Source organism: Marmota monax, unplaced genomic scaffold (assembly GCF_021218885.2).
Source record: "Marmota monax isolate L192 unplaced genomic scaffold, Marmota_monax_Labrador192_F-V1.1 WCK01_AAM20220418_F8-fsc00023, whole genome shotgun sequence".
NCBI classification, from domain to species: Eukaryota; Metazoa; Chordata; class Mammalia; order Rodentia; family Sciuridae; genus Marmota; species Marmota monax.
The window spans coordinates 699,683-715,860 of NW_026692907.1; the positions used below are offsets into that span (position 1 = coordinate 699,683).

At 37.1% G+C, this 16,178-nt stretch overlaps 2 protein-coding genes across 5 annotated transcripts in view; one reads left to right on the forward strand and one right to left on the reverse strand.

Annotated features, from left to right (window-relative positions):
- The window catches only part of Osbpl9 (oxysterol binding protein like 9), a 142,752-nt gene that overhangs the window by 26,695 nt on the left and 99,879 nt on the right, over positions 1-16,178 (forward strand). For all 4 annotated transcript variants that reach the window (XM_046450942.2, XM_046450943.2, XM_046450940.1 and 1 more), the window contains exon 3: positions 12,771-12,849. In XM_046450942.2, the coding sequence (XP_046306898.1) occupies positions 12,771-12,849 (79 nt within the window). The remainder of the gene's footprint in view (positions 1-12,770; positions 12,850-16,178) is intronic.
- On the reverse strand, positions 8,686-9,179 carry LOC124096899 (small ribosomal subunit protein eS12-like). The gene has a single exon (XM_046450946.2). The coding sequence runs from the start codon at positions 9,112-9,114 to the stop codon at positions 8,716-8,718; it is 399 nt and encodes a 132-aa protein (XP_046306902.1). The 5' UTR covers positions 9,115-9,179; the 3' UTR covers positions 8,686-8,715.

The following is a 16,178-nucleotide window of genomic DNA, read 5'->3' on the forward strand; positions in this document are numbered from 1 at the left end:
GACAGCTGAATTTAGTGTGGATTTGGGCCACTGTCTCATTGTTATAATTAGTGCGCTGGTTTTATTCGTTTGTTTTGTTTTTGCTTTTTAAATATAAGTTGATTAATCATTAAGCCCTGTAACTACCACTCAGGTTAAGAAATAGGATTTTGCCTGCTGCCCCTGAAGCTTTTCTCTGTGCTGCTTACCTGTCTCCTAAAGTAATCACTTCTGTTATAGTAACTACTTCCTACTTTTTTTTTTCCCCCCATGGGTACAGGGGATTGAACCCATGGGCACTTAACCACTGAGCCACATTCCCAACCCTTTTTATTATTTTCTTTTATTTTGAGACAGGGTCTTGCTAAGTTGCTGTGGCTGACCTTGAACTTGGGATCCTCCAACCTCAGCCTCCTGAGTCACTGAGATTACTGATGTGTGCCACCATTTCTGGCCACTTCTTGCATTTCTTTATCAATTTATTACCTAAGCATGCATCCCTAAATTCTACAGTTTTATTTTTCTTATTTTAAAATGATGGCTTTTTTTTTTCCAGAGTTTATCTATTGAAGAATCCAGAGCCTTTGACCTGTAGGAGTTTCGATAGTATAGATTTTACTGATTGCAGACTGGTGCATTCAGTGTGATCCTCTGCCCTCTGTTTTTGCTGCAGATTGACAGCTGCATCCAGAGAATGGATTGGACTCAGATTTGATCCCATTGGCAAGACTACTATAGGCAGTGGTGTGTTCTTTTAGCAGGAGATAAAGTGCTTCTCATTGATCTTAGTAGCCATCGATGTTTAGTGCCTACATGCATTAAATCACTGGGGGTTGCAAAATGATGACAGTCTGTCATTGTTTAATTTTTACTAGGAATAATTTTTTAAGGAGACACTTCATCTATTATTTGGTTACCCAATGATGCAGTCAGTTCAAATAGGTAAGATAATTGCTTGATTACTTCCTTTTACTTAATCAATTTTCAAGGTAATAGATTGACTTCAAATACCACCATTTAAATATACCCAAAAGAATTGGAAGCAAGGACTCAAATATTTATGCATCCATGTTCATAGAAGCATTATTCACAATATTCATGAGGTTGAAGCAATCCAAATGTTCATACACAGATGAATGGAAAAACAAAAGGTAATACAATAGAATATTATTCAGCCTTAAAAAGGAAGGAGAATTCTGACACATGCTCAACATGGATGAACCTTGAGGCTGTTATCCTAAGTGAAATAAGAAAGCCATAAAAAGACAAATACTATATGATTCCTCTTACATTAGGTAGTTGGATTAATCAAGTTTATAGAGACAGGAAGTAGAATGAGGGTTTCCAGGGACTGGGTATAGGGGAAATGAGCATTTATCATTTAATGGGTATGGAGGTTTAGTTTGAGAGGATGAAGAAGTTTTGGAGATGCATGGTGATGATGGTCATACAACAGTATGAGCATACTTAATGCCACTAACCCACAAATGGTTAAAGTGGTAAATATCATGTTAGTATGTTTGCCACTACACATGCGAACATGCATTTACTTACTCACAAATTTCACATTTATTTACTCACAATTTAACTCACATTTTATTTACTCCAATCCAACCTCTTAGTTAGATTTGCAAAGGTCTCACAAGACTGAAATCAAGGAGTTGACTGGGTTGGGTCCTTATCTGGAGGTTCCAAGTTGCTGGCAGAATTCAGTTCCTTGTGTTTGAAGAACACAAGATGTCTGTTTTCTTGATGGTTGTCAGCAGCACATATTGCCCTATGGCCCCTCCATCTTCAGGTCAGCAGTCCACATTGAATCCTTTTAGTACTTTGAATCCCTTTCACTTCCTGTTCTGCTACCAGTTGTACCAAACACCCTGCTTTTTAAAAAGCTTCATGTGTGCTGGGTTGTGGCTCAGTCCTAGAGTGCTTGCCTAGCATGTGGCCCTGAGTTTGATCCTCAAGTACCCACCAAAAATGAAATTAAATGAAATGATATAAATGAAATGAAATGAAATAAAATAGGCTTTATGTGATTAGATTAGGTAAGACCCACCAGATGATCTTTTTAAAAATATTTTTTTATTTTATTTATTTATGTGCAGTGCTGAGAATCAAACTCAGTGCCTCACACATGCTAGGCAAGCGCTCTACCACTAAGCCACAACCTCAGCCCCAGATGATCTTTTTACCCACTGTTGTCTCATCATATTCAGTTTCCACCCACACTAAAAGGTGAGTTTATACAAGGACAGGTCTGTGAAAGCCATTCTTAGAATTCTGCTTGCCACATAACATGACAGAGAAGAACTAGATATTTCTGTGTTTAAATCTCATTTTACCCTTTGCTTTGCTGACTGAAACAGGGAAGCTATTTTGTAAGCTTTCTGAGCTAGAACTTTCTCTTCTTTAAAGTGGGGATTATAATACCCTTTTTGCAGAATTTTGTGAGGATAAGGCACCTCGCACTTAGATAATCTGAGTTTTATTACTAGGTGTATGTGTATGTGCATGTGCACACTTGTGGAGCATTGTAATTTAGACTGCCGTTTGGCTTTCTGTTTAAGAAACAACTGGAAAGGTTGTTTGAAATATAGGTTCCCAAGTCCCACCTTCCAGACATGCTGTTTTAAAGTAGTATTCCAGAACCTTTATTTTAAAACAATATAAACAAACAAACAAATAAATAAATAAAAATGGATTTTCTTGGTGATTGTGTTGTGCAACCAAGTTTGGAACCACTGGTGTAGGAGGAATCATAGTGATCTGGGGTAGAATCTAAGAGTTTCACCTCTATGAAGATAACATTATATACCTTGAAGGGATGTGAGATTTAGCAATTATGTAAGGATAGGGTTTGGCACTTAATACAGATCCAGTAAATGATAACTTCTATGGATGGTGATGATGATGATGATGACAACGATGACGAGGAGATGATATTAATGATGATGATAGATAATGCATCTAGATTTCAATTGAGCTTAATGAGTTATTACTGACTGCACCATTGATTTGCTTCTCCTCCATCCCATCCTGTGTTCCAGGCACACTATACCTTTTGTTCCCACACTGTGTGTGCTTATTCCTCATTGCTTCTGACACATTTTTTTATTATATTGTGAATTTTCTGCACCCTCTTGCCTGGCAATTTCATCTTTTAAGAGACATTTCAAATGTTATTTCTGTTCAGACTTTCTGACCTACACCTTTTCAGCAAGTTTGGTGGCTCTTTTCCTCTACCTTTTTACATTTGTCACTTATAGTCATAAAGTACTTGTTGCAGAGTATTACATGTTAATTTGTCTCTTGTCCCCACTTGATAGTAGGTTCCTATCCACTGTAACATTTGCTTGGCGCATAATAAATAAGCATTAAAAAAAGATTATTAATTTTATATACTTATAAAAATGATGATTACATACTGGAGAATTTGCCTTTTCTGTGGTTTATGTACAGAAAAACTGTAGGAATTATTTCAAATGAGATAATGCTGACTTCTTAAATGAGAAATATGAGCTAGTAGTTTGATAGGTTTCTAAAAAAACAAAGCAAAACACCCTTGTGGTTTTAGGCTACATGAAAGGAGAATGGGCTGGGAGAATGGGGGGAAAGAACCATAGGGGAAGTGTAGATCGGGGCCTGTGCTAGGTGATTTTCACATGTACTCCCATGGTAGAAGGATAAAAACAGGTTTCCCAAGTTGTTGCTAGTAGTGTAAAACCCGTGAAACTTTGACTGTTGGTTACAAAGTATTTGCCACTAGAGGGTACTGTTTCCTTGATGAAAGAATGAAAGTTGGTTGATGCTTAGGTTCTGATCCTACCCCGATATTCTAGTCAGAAGCAAAATACTGACATTTTCAGGTAACATCTGCAAAATGGAGAAGTAACAACATTAACGAGTCAGTGTAAAGTAGAGGCAAGAATGCGGCATCTATGAAATAGCTCTGCCACTTTAATGTATGAGTTCTATCACTTCACTAGCTCTGTGACTTGGGCCAACTCATGCGTTGAACTCCTTTTTTTTTTTTTACTCTGTGAGATCAGGAGCGTTCAGGGTCATATGGCTGTAGACAGCAGCCTTTTTTTTTTTTTCCTTTAAATCTCTGGAATGGGCATCATGCTATTTACTCATAGACTTATGCATTTCAAATTAATTAATATGTTAAAAACATATCCAACAGCAGTATTTGGGTCTTGGTAGGATCTTAATAAACAGTAGTCACTGTTACAATTAACAATATTAATACACAGTTGAACCTCAAATCCTGACAAACTCTATACAGGGGTTTAGGAACCACCAAAGTAAGATGGATTATAATTCAACAAAATATTAATGTTATTAAGTCTTTGAAAACTATTATTTCACATGAAACTTAAAGTAACTCTCTTTTACTCAGGACTGTGAAATTAAGCATGAGCTGACCATTCCTTATCTGAAATGCTTGGGACCAGAAAGGGTTTCAGATGGACTTTTTTGGATTTTGGAATATTTGTATATATATAATGAGATACCTTGGAGAATGGACCTAAGTCTAAACATGAAATTTACTTTATGTTTCCCATATACCTTACCTACACAGCCTGAAGGTCATTTTACACAGCACTTTTAGTATGCCTGCATGTGAAGTCAGGTGTGGAATTTTTCATTTGCAGTGCCATGTTGGCACTCAAAAAGTTTTGTATTTTGGAGCATTTTGGATTTCAGATTTTCAAATGAAGGATATTCAACCTATACCCCATTTACCTGTTGTGCTAGATATGAGTTGCCTGATTGTCCAATGGATGCATTATCTCTTCTCTTTTAGTTCATCACAAAAGAGTTCAGCAGTGTACCATAACAAATTATTAATAGTTTCTGCACTGACTTATGCTAAAACCTCATTCATTGTCTATAATATTCATATCACTCCCCATATCCTTAGTATTGGGATGCATCTAACAAAAAGTGACATCTTTGGATGCAGGAAGTTATTATTTTTAAAGTAATGTGTAACCTTAAGAATGTCCTCCTCTCCTCTCAAGTTTGTATCCTATAAGAAGTATTAGCAGGCTGGGCTCAGTGGTGCACACCTATAATCCCACTGGCTTGGGAGGCTGATACTGGAGAATTGCAAGTTCAGTGCCAGCCTTGGCAACTTATCGAGGCCCTAAGTAGCTTAGTGAGATCCTGTCTCAAAAAAATAAAAAGGGCTGGGTATGTAGCTCATACCATAGCCCCTGGGTCAAATGCCCAGTACCCAAAAAACAAACACAAAAATATATTATCAGTTGTCATTTCACTGTGAAAAATTACTCCTGATTTTGGCTTTTCTTTTTAATTCAATAGCCCCCCCCCCCCTTTTCCATCTCCATCTGTTTGCTATGTATTTGACGTTTAAAATATCCTCCCTGGGGCTGGGGGTTGTGGCTTAGCCATAGAGCGCTTGCCTTGCACGTGTGAGACCCTGGGTTCGATCCTCAGTGCTACATAAAAATAAATAAGTGAAATAAAGGTATTGTGTCCAACTAAACTAAAAAATAAGTATTAAAAAAACTAAATTATCCTCCCTTAGTTTGGTGTGGTGGCACATGCCTATAATCCCAGTGACTTGAGAGTCTGAGGCTGGAGGATTGCAAGTTTGAGGCAAGCATCAGCAATTTAAATGAGGCTCTAAGCAACTTAGCAAGACTGTGTCTCAAAATTAAAAGGGCTGTGGATGTGGCTCAGTTTTTGAGTGCCTCTGGGTTCAATTTTCAATACCCAGCAGATGCACCCCCCCCTTCAAAAAAACCCACAGAAAATGTCCTCCTTTGGACAACACATAGATAGATACCTATTTAATCTCTGTGATTAGTACATAAATGTCATTAGTGCTATATTTTCTGAATGAGTATACTATTTCATAATTATAAATTAAAAGTTAAATAAAAGAGAAAGTGATGGAAAATATATATATAAGGAAAATGCTAACTATGGCAAAGCTGAGAAACAGCATTAATATTCAACATAAAAGAGCTTAAGAAAAAAATTAAAATTGTTACAGAAAAAGAGAATACCAGAGGCCCAGTATGGTATAGATAATGTTCTTTGACAAGGACAGAAATAAATTAGAAATCCTTAACAAAAGAGCAGCCACCTGCCCCCTCACATATATACTTCTAAATAATTCATCAGTGAAAGTAGAAAACATAATGGAGATTGTGAAATATTTAAACCTGAATGATAATAAAGGGACCATGTGGTAAAACCACATCTAAAGAAGTCTATGATTTATAATCTTGATGAATGTATTATAAAATGGAGATTAAAAATTAATGGGCTAAGCATACTTTAAAAAAATTAGAAGATAGAAGAAATTAGAAGAAAAAAACAAGTGGAATACATTAATGAAATGGGAGATAAGTGTTAGAGAGCATCAATAAACTGAAAGCTCATTCTGTGTAAAAGGATAATTAAATCACCCCTTAGATTATTTGGAGAAATAAAAGCAGAGGTGTAAATAAGCAATATTAAGAATGAAAAAGAAGAGAAATGCACATATATAGTAGAGATGAAACTTGTCAGTGAGCTATGAAAATCTTTTGTCAATAAATTTGCAAGCTTATGTGAAAACAGATGATTTCCTTGAAAAGTAAACATCACCAGAATTAACTCAAGATGAAATTGGAAACCTAAATAATACCAGACCATTAAAGAATCTACTCACAAAAAAGTGCCAACTTTTAACCAAAGCTTCTAGGAACAGATAAGCCTACTATTAGAAATAAGGGAGGATGGGTGCTGGGGTTGTGGCTCAGTGGTAGAGTACTTGCCTAGCACTTTTGAGGTACTGGGTTCCATCCTTGACACTACATAAAAATAAATAAGTAAATAAATAAAATAAAAGTATTGTGTCCATCTATAACTAAAAAAATCAAAGGAATAAAAAGGAAATAAGGGAGGATTCTCCGGAATAGAATCTTCAATTTTATAAAGGTGATGTAACCTTAGTATAAAAATCATGCAAAAGACAGTATTTTTTTCCCCCTTTGCTGATTCTGGGGATTGAACCCCCAGCAAGATGGAGGTGCCTGCTTTTGCTGTTTCTTCACAGTATTATCCTCTGTAGGTCCTCGTGAATGCTGTAAAATCAGAATGAAAAAGTTAAAAAAAAAAAAAAAACGTGGTATGGAAAGAACATGAAGAGTTTGGTGCAGCAAGAGGAAGGGTGTGCAACGCAGCAGTGAATGAAAGGTTAAGGCCTGGCCAGTTTCCAAGAGGCTTCTCCCTGAGAAGTCATGAGAGGGGAGTTGGATAGTGGGAGATGCAGGGTTTTGCTTTTGTTTCACAAGTTGTGGGGAATTGATCTGGAAGAATGATATAAAAAGTAAAATTACTTGGTATTTGTGTGGAAATGTTGAGAATGAGGACATGTTGGATCTCTGTGAAGTAGAGAGAAAGGAAGCCCCGGGGGGGGGGGGGTGACAATGGAAAGATTGGTTGGGCCAAATTTTGAACAGTCTTGAATGTCATTAGGAGATAATGTTGACTTTATTAGTTTGTGGGGAGACAAAGTTTTATACATGTGGGTCTCCCTCTTTTTTTAAAAAAAAATATTCTTAAGTTTTAGGTGAACACAATATTTGTATTTTACATTTATATGGTGCTGAGGATCGCACCTAGTGCCTTGTGCATGCTAGGCAGGCACTCTACCACTGAGCCACAACCCAGCCCACATGTGGGTCTCTTGTAACTGTTGGTGCTTTAGAAATATTTCTCTTGAGATAGCAAAGACTATAAATTAGTAGGTGGCCAGATTTATTGGCCTCAGTGGTTCATGCCCGTAATCCTGATTATTCTGGAGGCTAAGACAGGAGAATTCCAAGTTAGAGGCCAGCCTCTGCAACCTAGTGAGACCTTGTCTCAAAATTAAATAAAAAGGGTCGGGATGTTGCTCAGTGGTGGCCAGACTGAAAGCAGTCAAATTGCATTATGGGGAAAGCCTGTTTTATAGCCATCCTGAATGAGCCAATCTCAAATGATGAAAGCCTGAAATAAAATAGTTGATGAACAATAGTTCAGAGGTAGAATGGGCATATCTTGTGGTGATGGAATGAGGGAGAATTTGAATAGACCTTGGAGACTTCTATCTGAGTTGATTAGATGACTGGTAAGCTTACATTAAGGAACCTGAGAGAAAGAACAGGCATTTGGGAATGGGTTAACAACAGCTTTGTTGAGATATAATTCACATATCATACAATACACACATTTAAAGTATGCAGTTAATGTTGACAATGTTTTCAGATTTTTTAAAACCACTGTCACAGTCAATTTTAGAATATTTTCATCATCCCATAAAGAAACCCAGTACCCATCAGCATTTACCATTGCACCACCTCCTCTGGCCTGAGGCGATCATTAATCAACTTGCAGTCTTTATGAATTTTCCCCTTCTGGATATTTTCTTTCTTTTTTGTGGGGAGGGCGGGGTGGGCACTAGGGATTAAACCCAGGAGCCACATCCACAATTCTTTTTATTTTTTTTATTTTGAGACAGCTCTTGCTAAGTTGCTAAGGCTGGCTTTGGACTCATAACTGTGTTCTTCCTGTCTTAGTCTCCCGAGATGCTGTATTTACAGGCATGAGCCACTGTGCCCAGCTCTTTTGGATATTTCCTATAAATATAATCACATAACACTTGGTCCTAAGTGACTAGGTTCTTTCTCTTAACATGTTTTCTTTTTTTTTTTGAACGAAAAATTTATTTGCTCATTTCTTGCATTTGAAGTACTCTTCGATGACATCCTTGGCCTGAGATTCTTTGCCATAATCCTTAACAACTACACAACTGCAACCAACCACTTTACGGGGCTTGCCCTCTCGGTCAATTTTACAGAGGCCTACCCATTCTCCTAGTTTCTTGTTGTCATCGACCTTAATTAGATTGATTTGGTGTTCAGCACAAAGGGCCTCCACCAACTTGACATACATAGGCTCATTACAGTTGGATGCAAGTACACAGAGATGGGCCTGGCGCTTGTCTAAGGCTTTGGCAGCTTCGCAAATTCCACGTGCAAGGCCATCGTGGATGAGGGCGGTCTTCAGCACCTCTTGTAAAGCAGTGTTGACGTCCATTACACCTCCAGCAGCAATGCCTTCCTCGGCCATGGCGGTGGATTACGGATGAAGCTGAATCTTGAACAAACCCGAGCCACCGCCTCCGCGCGACTCCGCAGCGGCAGAGAAAGAGCTTAACATAATGTTTTCAAGGTTCTCCCATGAGATCACTTGTGTTATACTCATTTCTGCATTTTATGTCCTGTACTAGAGGCAGGGACTGTTGTTTTGTATTTCAGAGCTGTGCTGTTATGGTTTAGATATGAAGTATCCTCCAACAAAAGCTCATGTGTGATACAATGCAAGGAAGTTTAGAGGTGAAATGATTGGGTTGTGAGTTTTAACCTAATCAGTGCATTCATCCCCTAATAGGGATTAACTGTGATAACTATAGGCAGGTAGGATGTGGTTGGATGAGGTGGGTCATTGAGGGGATGTATTTTTGGGGTATATATTTTGTCTGTGGTGAGGGGAGTCTCTCTCTACTTCTTGATGGCCATGTCATGCTTTCTTCCACCACATTCTTCTTCCATGATGTTCTGCGTCACCTTGGGCCCAGAGCAATGGAGCTAGCTCTATGTGAACTAAGGCCTTGGAAGCTGTGAGCCCCCAAATTAACTTTTCCTCCTTAAAATTGTTCTTGTCAGTTCTTTTGGTGACAACAGTGAAAAAGCTGACTAAAACATGTATCTAGCATATATTTTTGTGTTTAGTTATTAAGTACTACTATATTTTGTATTTAGACTCAGAAAATAGTTGATGTATGATAACTTAGAAGGTTAACTCAGTTAATCACAAAATCAAGTTAACCAGAATAAACTGCTTACATGCTTCTCCACTGAGGTATGTCTATATTTGCTGTCATGAAATAAGTAGGTACTATGCCTATCCAGTCCTAGTTCTGCCATTAGTTCTCCTTTTTTTAAAAAAAATTCTTTTTAGATATACATAACTAGAGTGTATTTTGACATATTATACATATATGGAGTAAATTTATTGTAATTAGGATTCTATTTTTATGGTTGTACGTGATGTGCAGTTACATTGGTTATGTATTTATACATGAGGATAGGAAAGATATATCCAATTAATTCTCTTTCCTATTCCCATCCCCACCCCTCCTTCATTCTCCTTTGTCTAATCCAATGGACTTCTGTTCTTCCCCTCTCTATCCTCCCTTGTTGTGGGTTAGTATGCACATATCAGAGAGAACATTTGGCTTGTGGTTTTTTTGGGACTGGCTTATTTCATTTAGCATGATATTCTTTAGTTCCATCCATTTACTGGCAAATGCCATAATTTCATTCTTCTTTATGGTTAAGTAATATTCCAATGTGTATATATGCCACATTTTCTTTATCCATTCTTCTGTTGGAGGTCATCTAGGTTGGTTCCATAGCTTGGCTATTGTGAATTGAACTGTTGTGAACATTGATGTGGCTGTATCACTGTAGTATGCTGATTTTAAGTTCTTTGGGTATAGACCGAGGAGTGGGATAGTTGGATCAAATGGTTGTTCCATTATAAGTTTTCTAAGGAATCTCCATACTGTTCTCCATAGTTTTTGCACCAATTTGCAGTCCCACCAGCAACATATGAGTGAACCTTTTTCCCCCATATCCTTGCTAATGTTTATTGTTACTTATATTCTTGATAATATTTGCCATTCTGACTGGAGTGAGATGGAATCTAAGCGTAGTTGTAGTTGCTAGAGACATTGAACATTTTTTTCATATATTTTTTGACCATTTGTATTTCTTCTTCTGTGAAGTGCCTTTGCCCATTTATTGATTGGGTTATTTGGTTTTTTTGACATTAAGTTTTGAGTTCTTTGAATTTCCTGGAGATTAATCTGCCATTAATTCTTTGTATGACTTTGGGTGAGTCCTGATACTCTCTGGAGATATTTTCCTTACCTGAAAATAGGAGTAAAATTTCCTTCCCAATCTTAAACTGAAGAATGAGGAAGATAATTCCCATGGATGGAACTGTATAGAGGTGAGGTTCATTCAGATGGCCTCTGGGAATAAATGAATAAATATTTCATTCTGTTACCAAATATTCCTGGGACAAAAGTAGTCTCCACATGTAGCTTTTTTTTCCCAAGTGGCATTTTTTTTTTCCTCTTGAACCTTTTCAATTCTCATTTTCAAAGTCTCTGATTTTCTTTGGTATATGGTTCTCTTGTCACCCGCTTGGGGTATTTGACATATCCCATGCTCTCTAGTCTGGAATATTATACTCATTTCTTAAGGACATTTACCTATTGACCTATTGACTCCTTATTTTACATAATTTCCTGTTTCTTTCCTTAATTCCTGTTGTCTTAACATAATGCATGTAGTTAAATATAAAAAAAAAAATAAAAAATTTAAACACAACCTATTTACCTTTCCCAAACAATGTAAAGTAAGTGAATTTTTTTTTTTTTTTTTTTTTGTGCAGTGGGTGTTGTGGGCTGAACCTTGGGCCTCTCACATGCTAGGCAAGTCTCTCCCATTGAGCTATATCCCCAGATCTCCAAAATAAACAACTTATAAACATAGTTCCCTTTCCCATCGTTTGTAGAGTTGTTCATGCTTTTCTTTAGAAAACATATACATGTAAATATGGTTTTTTTAAATCAAGGATTAATTGAATTTTAAACACAAATACAAGCTATCAGTATATTCTGAAATTGCCAGTACACCTGTGGTACAGCTGTCAAGTGAAAGATATCTTTATAACTTGATGGTCACAAGTTAAAGAAAAACAAAAACAAAAATTAAAATCATTTCACAGAAAGGAAGGGAATAATATGAAAATAGCTCAAGAAATACAATAATGAGCAAAAATATATGGGGAAGGAGGAACATGTACTTTTGACTTCACTGAGAAACCAAGAGGAGACTGGTCTACCTAAATGTGTACTTTAGTGCCATGTGTCAAAATAAATACCCAGTGTCTTGGGAGGCTGAGGCAGAAGGATTTCAAGTTTCAGCTGCAGCAACTTAGCAAGACTCTCAGCAACTTGGAGAGCCCCTGTCTCAAAAAATAAAAAGGACTGGGGTTGTAGCTCAGTGGTAAGGCATTTCTGGGTTCAATCCCCATTACCAATAAATAAATAAATAGCCCTAGATTTTCAAGACCTCATAGCAGTTCTATTGGGGGAAGCAGACATATAAACAGATAATCACAATATAGTTTGAAAACTGCCACAGCAGAGTAGTGTTCAAGTGGATATGAGAGCATCTAGAAAAAGGGATTGGACAGTGTTTGAAGCAAATGTCATCTGGCATTTCTTTACTAACAAGCATAACACAGAAGCAGCCTGATGAAGAACAATTGCCTTCTTTGAGCCTCACAACAAACTGGGGAGGTGTAGGTTTCTGACTCACATTTTCGTGAGCAATTTAAAGCTTAGAAAGACTGTATGGCTGGTTCTTAAACACAGATTACAGGTTCAGCTTCTGTGTGTCTCCCCTCCCCCTCCCACTAGGACCATGCCCCTTATGCAGGGCATAGAAAGTGTCTGTGCAGGGCAGTAGACTTGTATTGCCAGCCCCTTTCCTTTGCATCTCCCTCCTTCAGCAAAACTCCAGTCTCAGCTTTTCTGTCTAGCCTGCTTCCAGTGTCCTCCGTGCATTGAGTATTCCAGGGCTGTAGCAGTAGTGAAAATTGCTGATGTCATTGTTTGCCTTATTGGGATTTTGCTCTTTGTTTCACAGGGAGCTGTGATTGGTATAGACGATGAGGACGACAGCACCTTCACAATAACTGTTGATCAGAAAACCTTCCATTTCCAGGGTGAGCTGAAAGAAGAGATTCTTTCTCTTCATAGTCCCAACTGCTTCTTTCCTTCTCTTTTGGGTTGTTTGCTGAATGACTTGAATGGTTTTGCAACTGATCCTGCATGAACGAGTGCACAGGAACGTTCTGGATGAAGTGGTACTGCAGGTTAGGCAGGGATTTGTATCTGCAGTGGAAACAGATCTATTTGAATCGACTGTGGACTGGCGGCAATTGGAGATTAAAAATTTAAAGGATAAAAATCAGAAAAAAGAGTAATGGGCTGCTGCTGCTGCTGGCTTGTGTTTACAGAAGGTTGCTGATCTTCTTTATCAAGGAGTGTGATTCTGCTTCTGCATGAAGAGTCTAAAGACTGATTGTGAAGGTTGCAGTGTTTGTCCATGTTAAACTCAAAATGTAAATTAAATTGAAGCTGGCGGCAACCTTTGGCTTTAAGGTTTTGCTCTGCTTCAAGAAGTACAAGTTTGCATTCATTTCATCTGCATTTCTGTGTCTGTATGCCAGCCATCATTTCTCTGCTATTATCCGTTTTATAGTTAATAACACCAATGCCATCTGCCACTGCTATGTTTCGGCATTGCATGCTATGGTTCACCGGTAGAAAGGGTAAGGTACTGTATGATCATTCTCATTTCATCTTGCTTTAAAAGCTCTAAACCTGCAAATAAAAGTCAATTTTTATGATCTGTGCTAATGCATCTCTTCCATTAGGAGTACTTATTAGTTTTGGTACTAATATTTGTTGTTTTGTCTATCCAAATTAAACTCTTATGTTTAAAGCAGTCCAAGAAACTTAGAAATGGAAAGATTTGGAGATGTTAGCACTTTATCTGAGCTACAAGTGATAATACACTGTTATAAATGTTAGGTATACCAAGATGAATAAATATTAAATAAATTTATAGTTTAAAAATGTTTTGGTTAGGAAGTCTAACAGTGATCAGATACACAATATGAGGTCTGCAGGCAGCTATTGTCCTTCTGTGATAGGAAGCTATATTGAGGGTGTTTTTCTTCATTGTCTTGTTTGAGAAATTGACACAGAAAAATATGCTGCTTATATACAATAAAAACAAACCAATGTACTCAGTAGTGATATCTCTAATGCTTTCTCCTGTTTATCCTTAAAATATTTACTGTTTGGTAAACTTATTTTATTCAGAGCTGTTAAATAATTAAATAATGTTGCTTTTCTGAATTTTTCCTCTACATTTAAATTCATAAAGCAGTTTTAATTGTATTATGAAAACCCAGTCTTTATTTTTAGGTTAAGTATGTAAAAGCTGCTTATAAACCAAGCAGATAATTTCCATACACTGGAACTCTTTACTTGAATGAAGTTGAATAATGCTTCTCAAGCAAGAGCTGCAGATGTAGGTAAAAGCTGCAATACGGAATTTTCTCCTCTGCAGTTACTAAAGAGGCACCTCCTTTGGACTCCCAAGAACCTGTGTTTGCTTGTTTAAAGGAGAAGTGACTTGAATCTCTAGAGCAAAGGCACCTCTATCTTATTTATTTTTAAATTATTTATGCTAAACTGATCTACACTTTAACACTCTCATATTGATGTGACTTGCTTATAAAACAAGATATTCCTTAATGGATTGTTTAAATGATAAAGATAAATAAGAGTTATGTATATTTTAAAAATGAATCCTTAGTTCTGAGACTGTCAGACTGATTATTTTCTACTTAATAGTAATAGGAGTTTTAGGCAACATGAGATCTTGCTTTTGCAAAGAACTCAGTAGTAAGACAATATTTATTTTTTTGGCAGTAATGAGAGATATTTCACATTTATTGCTCATGAGAAAATCTCTACAAATTTTTAAAAGTTTCTCAATGTCTTATCTTAAATTCTTTAATAAGAAGTGAAAGCAAATTTTGGCTGATACGCATTAACATGTTTAAATATGCTAGAGTTTTTACTTATTTAATTTATGTGTGTGTGTGTGTGTGTGTGTGTGTGTGTGTGTGTGTGATGTTAGGGATTGAACCCAGGGCCCTATGCATGGTAGGTAAGTACTCTACAATTAAGCTACATGCCAAGTCCGGTTTTTATTTAACATGCCAGGATTTTTAAAACTAAATGATGAGAGCTGGGGTTGTGGCTCAGTGATAGAGTGGTTGCCTAGCGTGGGTGAGGCACTGGGTTTGATCCTCAGCACCATATAAAAATAAATAAATAAAAATAAAGGCATTGTGTCCACCTACAACTAAAAAAAAATTTTAAAATTTAAAAAATAATGCATTTATAAAACACACTCTACTGTCAGTTATTAAAGGGAAAGTTATGGATACATTTATTTTTATGCATTCAACATCTATTGGTCTAAAATTAATCTATAAAACATTAATCTGTAAAACATATAAAACTCCTTGCCCTCTTGGGCCATCCATTCCAGTAGAGAGAAAGCCAATGTATAAGATATTAGTACAATATAAGGGATTGATAAGACCTGAGTTGGGGGAATAAAGCAGGTAAAGAGAAAATGAAATAGGAATGAGTGTGTGTGTGTGTGTGTGTGTGTGTGTGTGTGTGATGAAATTTTAGATAGGGTGGTCAGGAAAAGACTCACCGAAATAGTGACTTTTGGTAAAAGAGCCGAAGAAAATGAGGGAAAAAGTTAAATGACTGTGTTGAGGAGTGAGGTGGGTAGGCACATCACTCAGGCCAAGGGAGTAATATGTATGAAAGAGCCTTCCTGCCATATTTAAAGGACAGCAAGGAGGTTGGCTGAGATGGAATATGGATAGCCATTGAGGAGACTAGAGGGAGATGAGATCAAGAGGTAACAGGAGCCCAACTGTGTGAGGTTTTTATAAGAACCTTGAGTTTTACTGAGATGAAAGGCCATTAGAGGATTTTGAGCAGAGGAGTGACTTGATGTGACTCATGGTTTTTCTTTTTTTAAATATCTTTATTTTTATTTGTTTATTTTGGTGTGGTGCTGGGGAGTGAACCCAGGGCCTCACATATGCGAGGCAAGCATTCTACCACTGAGCTACAACCCCAGCCTGTGACTCATGTTTTAACAGGATCATTCTGGCCACTCTGTTGAAAATAATATGCAGAGGGACACAGATAGAAGAAGAGGAAGTATTTTGGAGGCGTTGAACCTAGAAGAGAGAGTGTGATAGTTCCCATGTGATAGCAGTAGGGGTAGGGAGGCAATGAGAAGTGGTCAAATTGTGTGTGTTAATCAACCTTAGTGAGCTGTAATTAACCTAAAATAAAATGTACACATTATATAGTTCAGTGAGTTTTGACAAATTTATTTACTCATAACTACCATCACAATGAAGATATAGAACACTTCCATCAC

Bases quoted from the DNA above. Each gene is read 5' to 3' on its own strand.
- LOC124096899 (XM_046450946.2), bottom strand. From the start codon at position 9,114: ATGGCCGAGGAAGGCATTGCTGCTGGAGGTGTAATGGACGTCAACACT.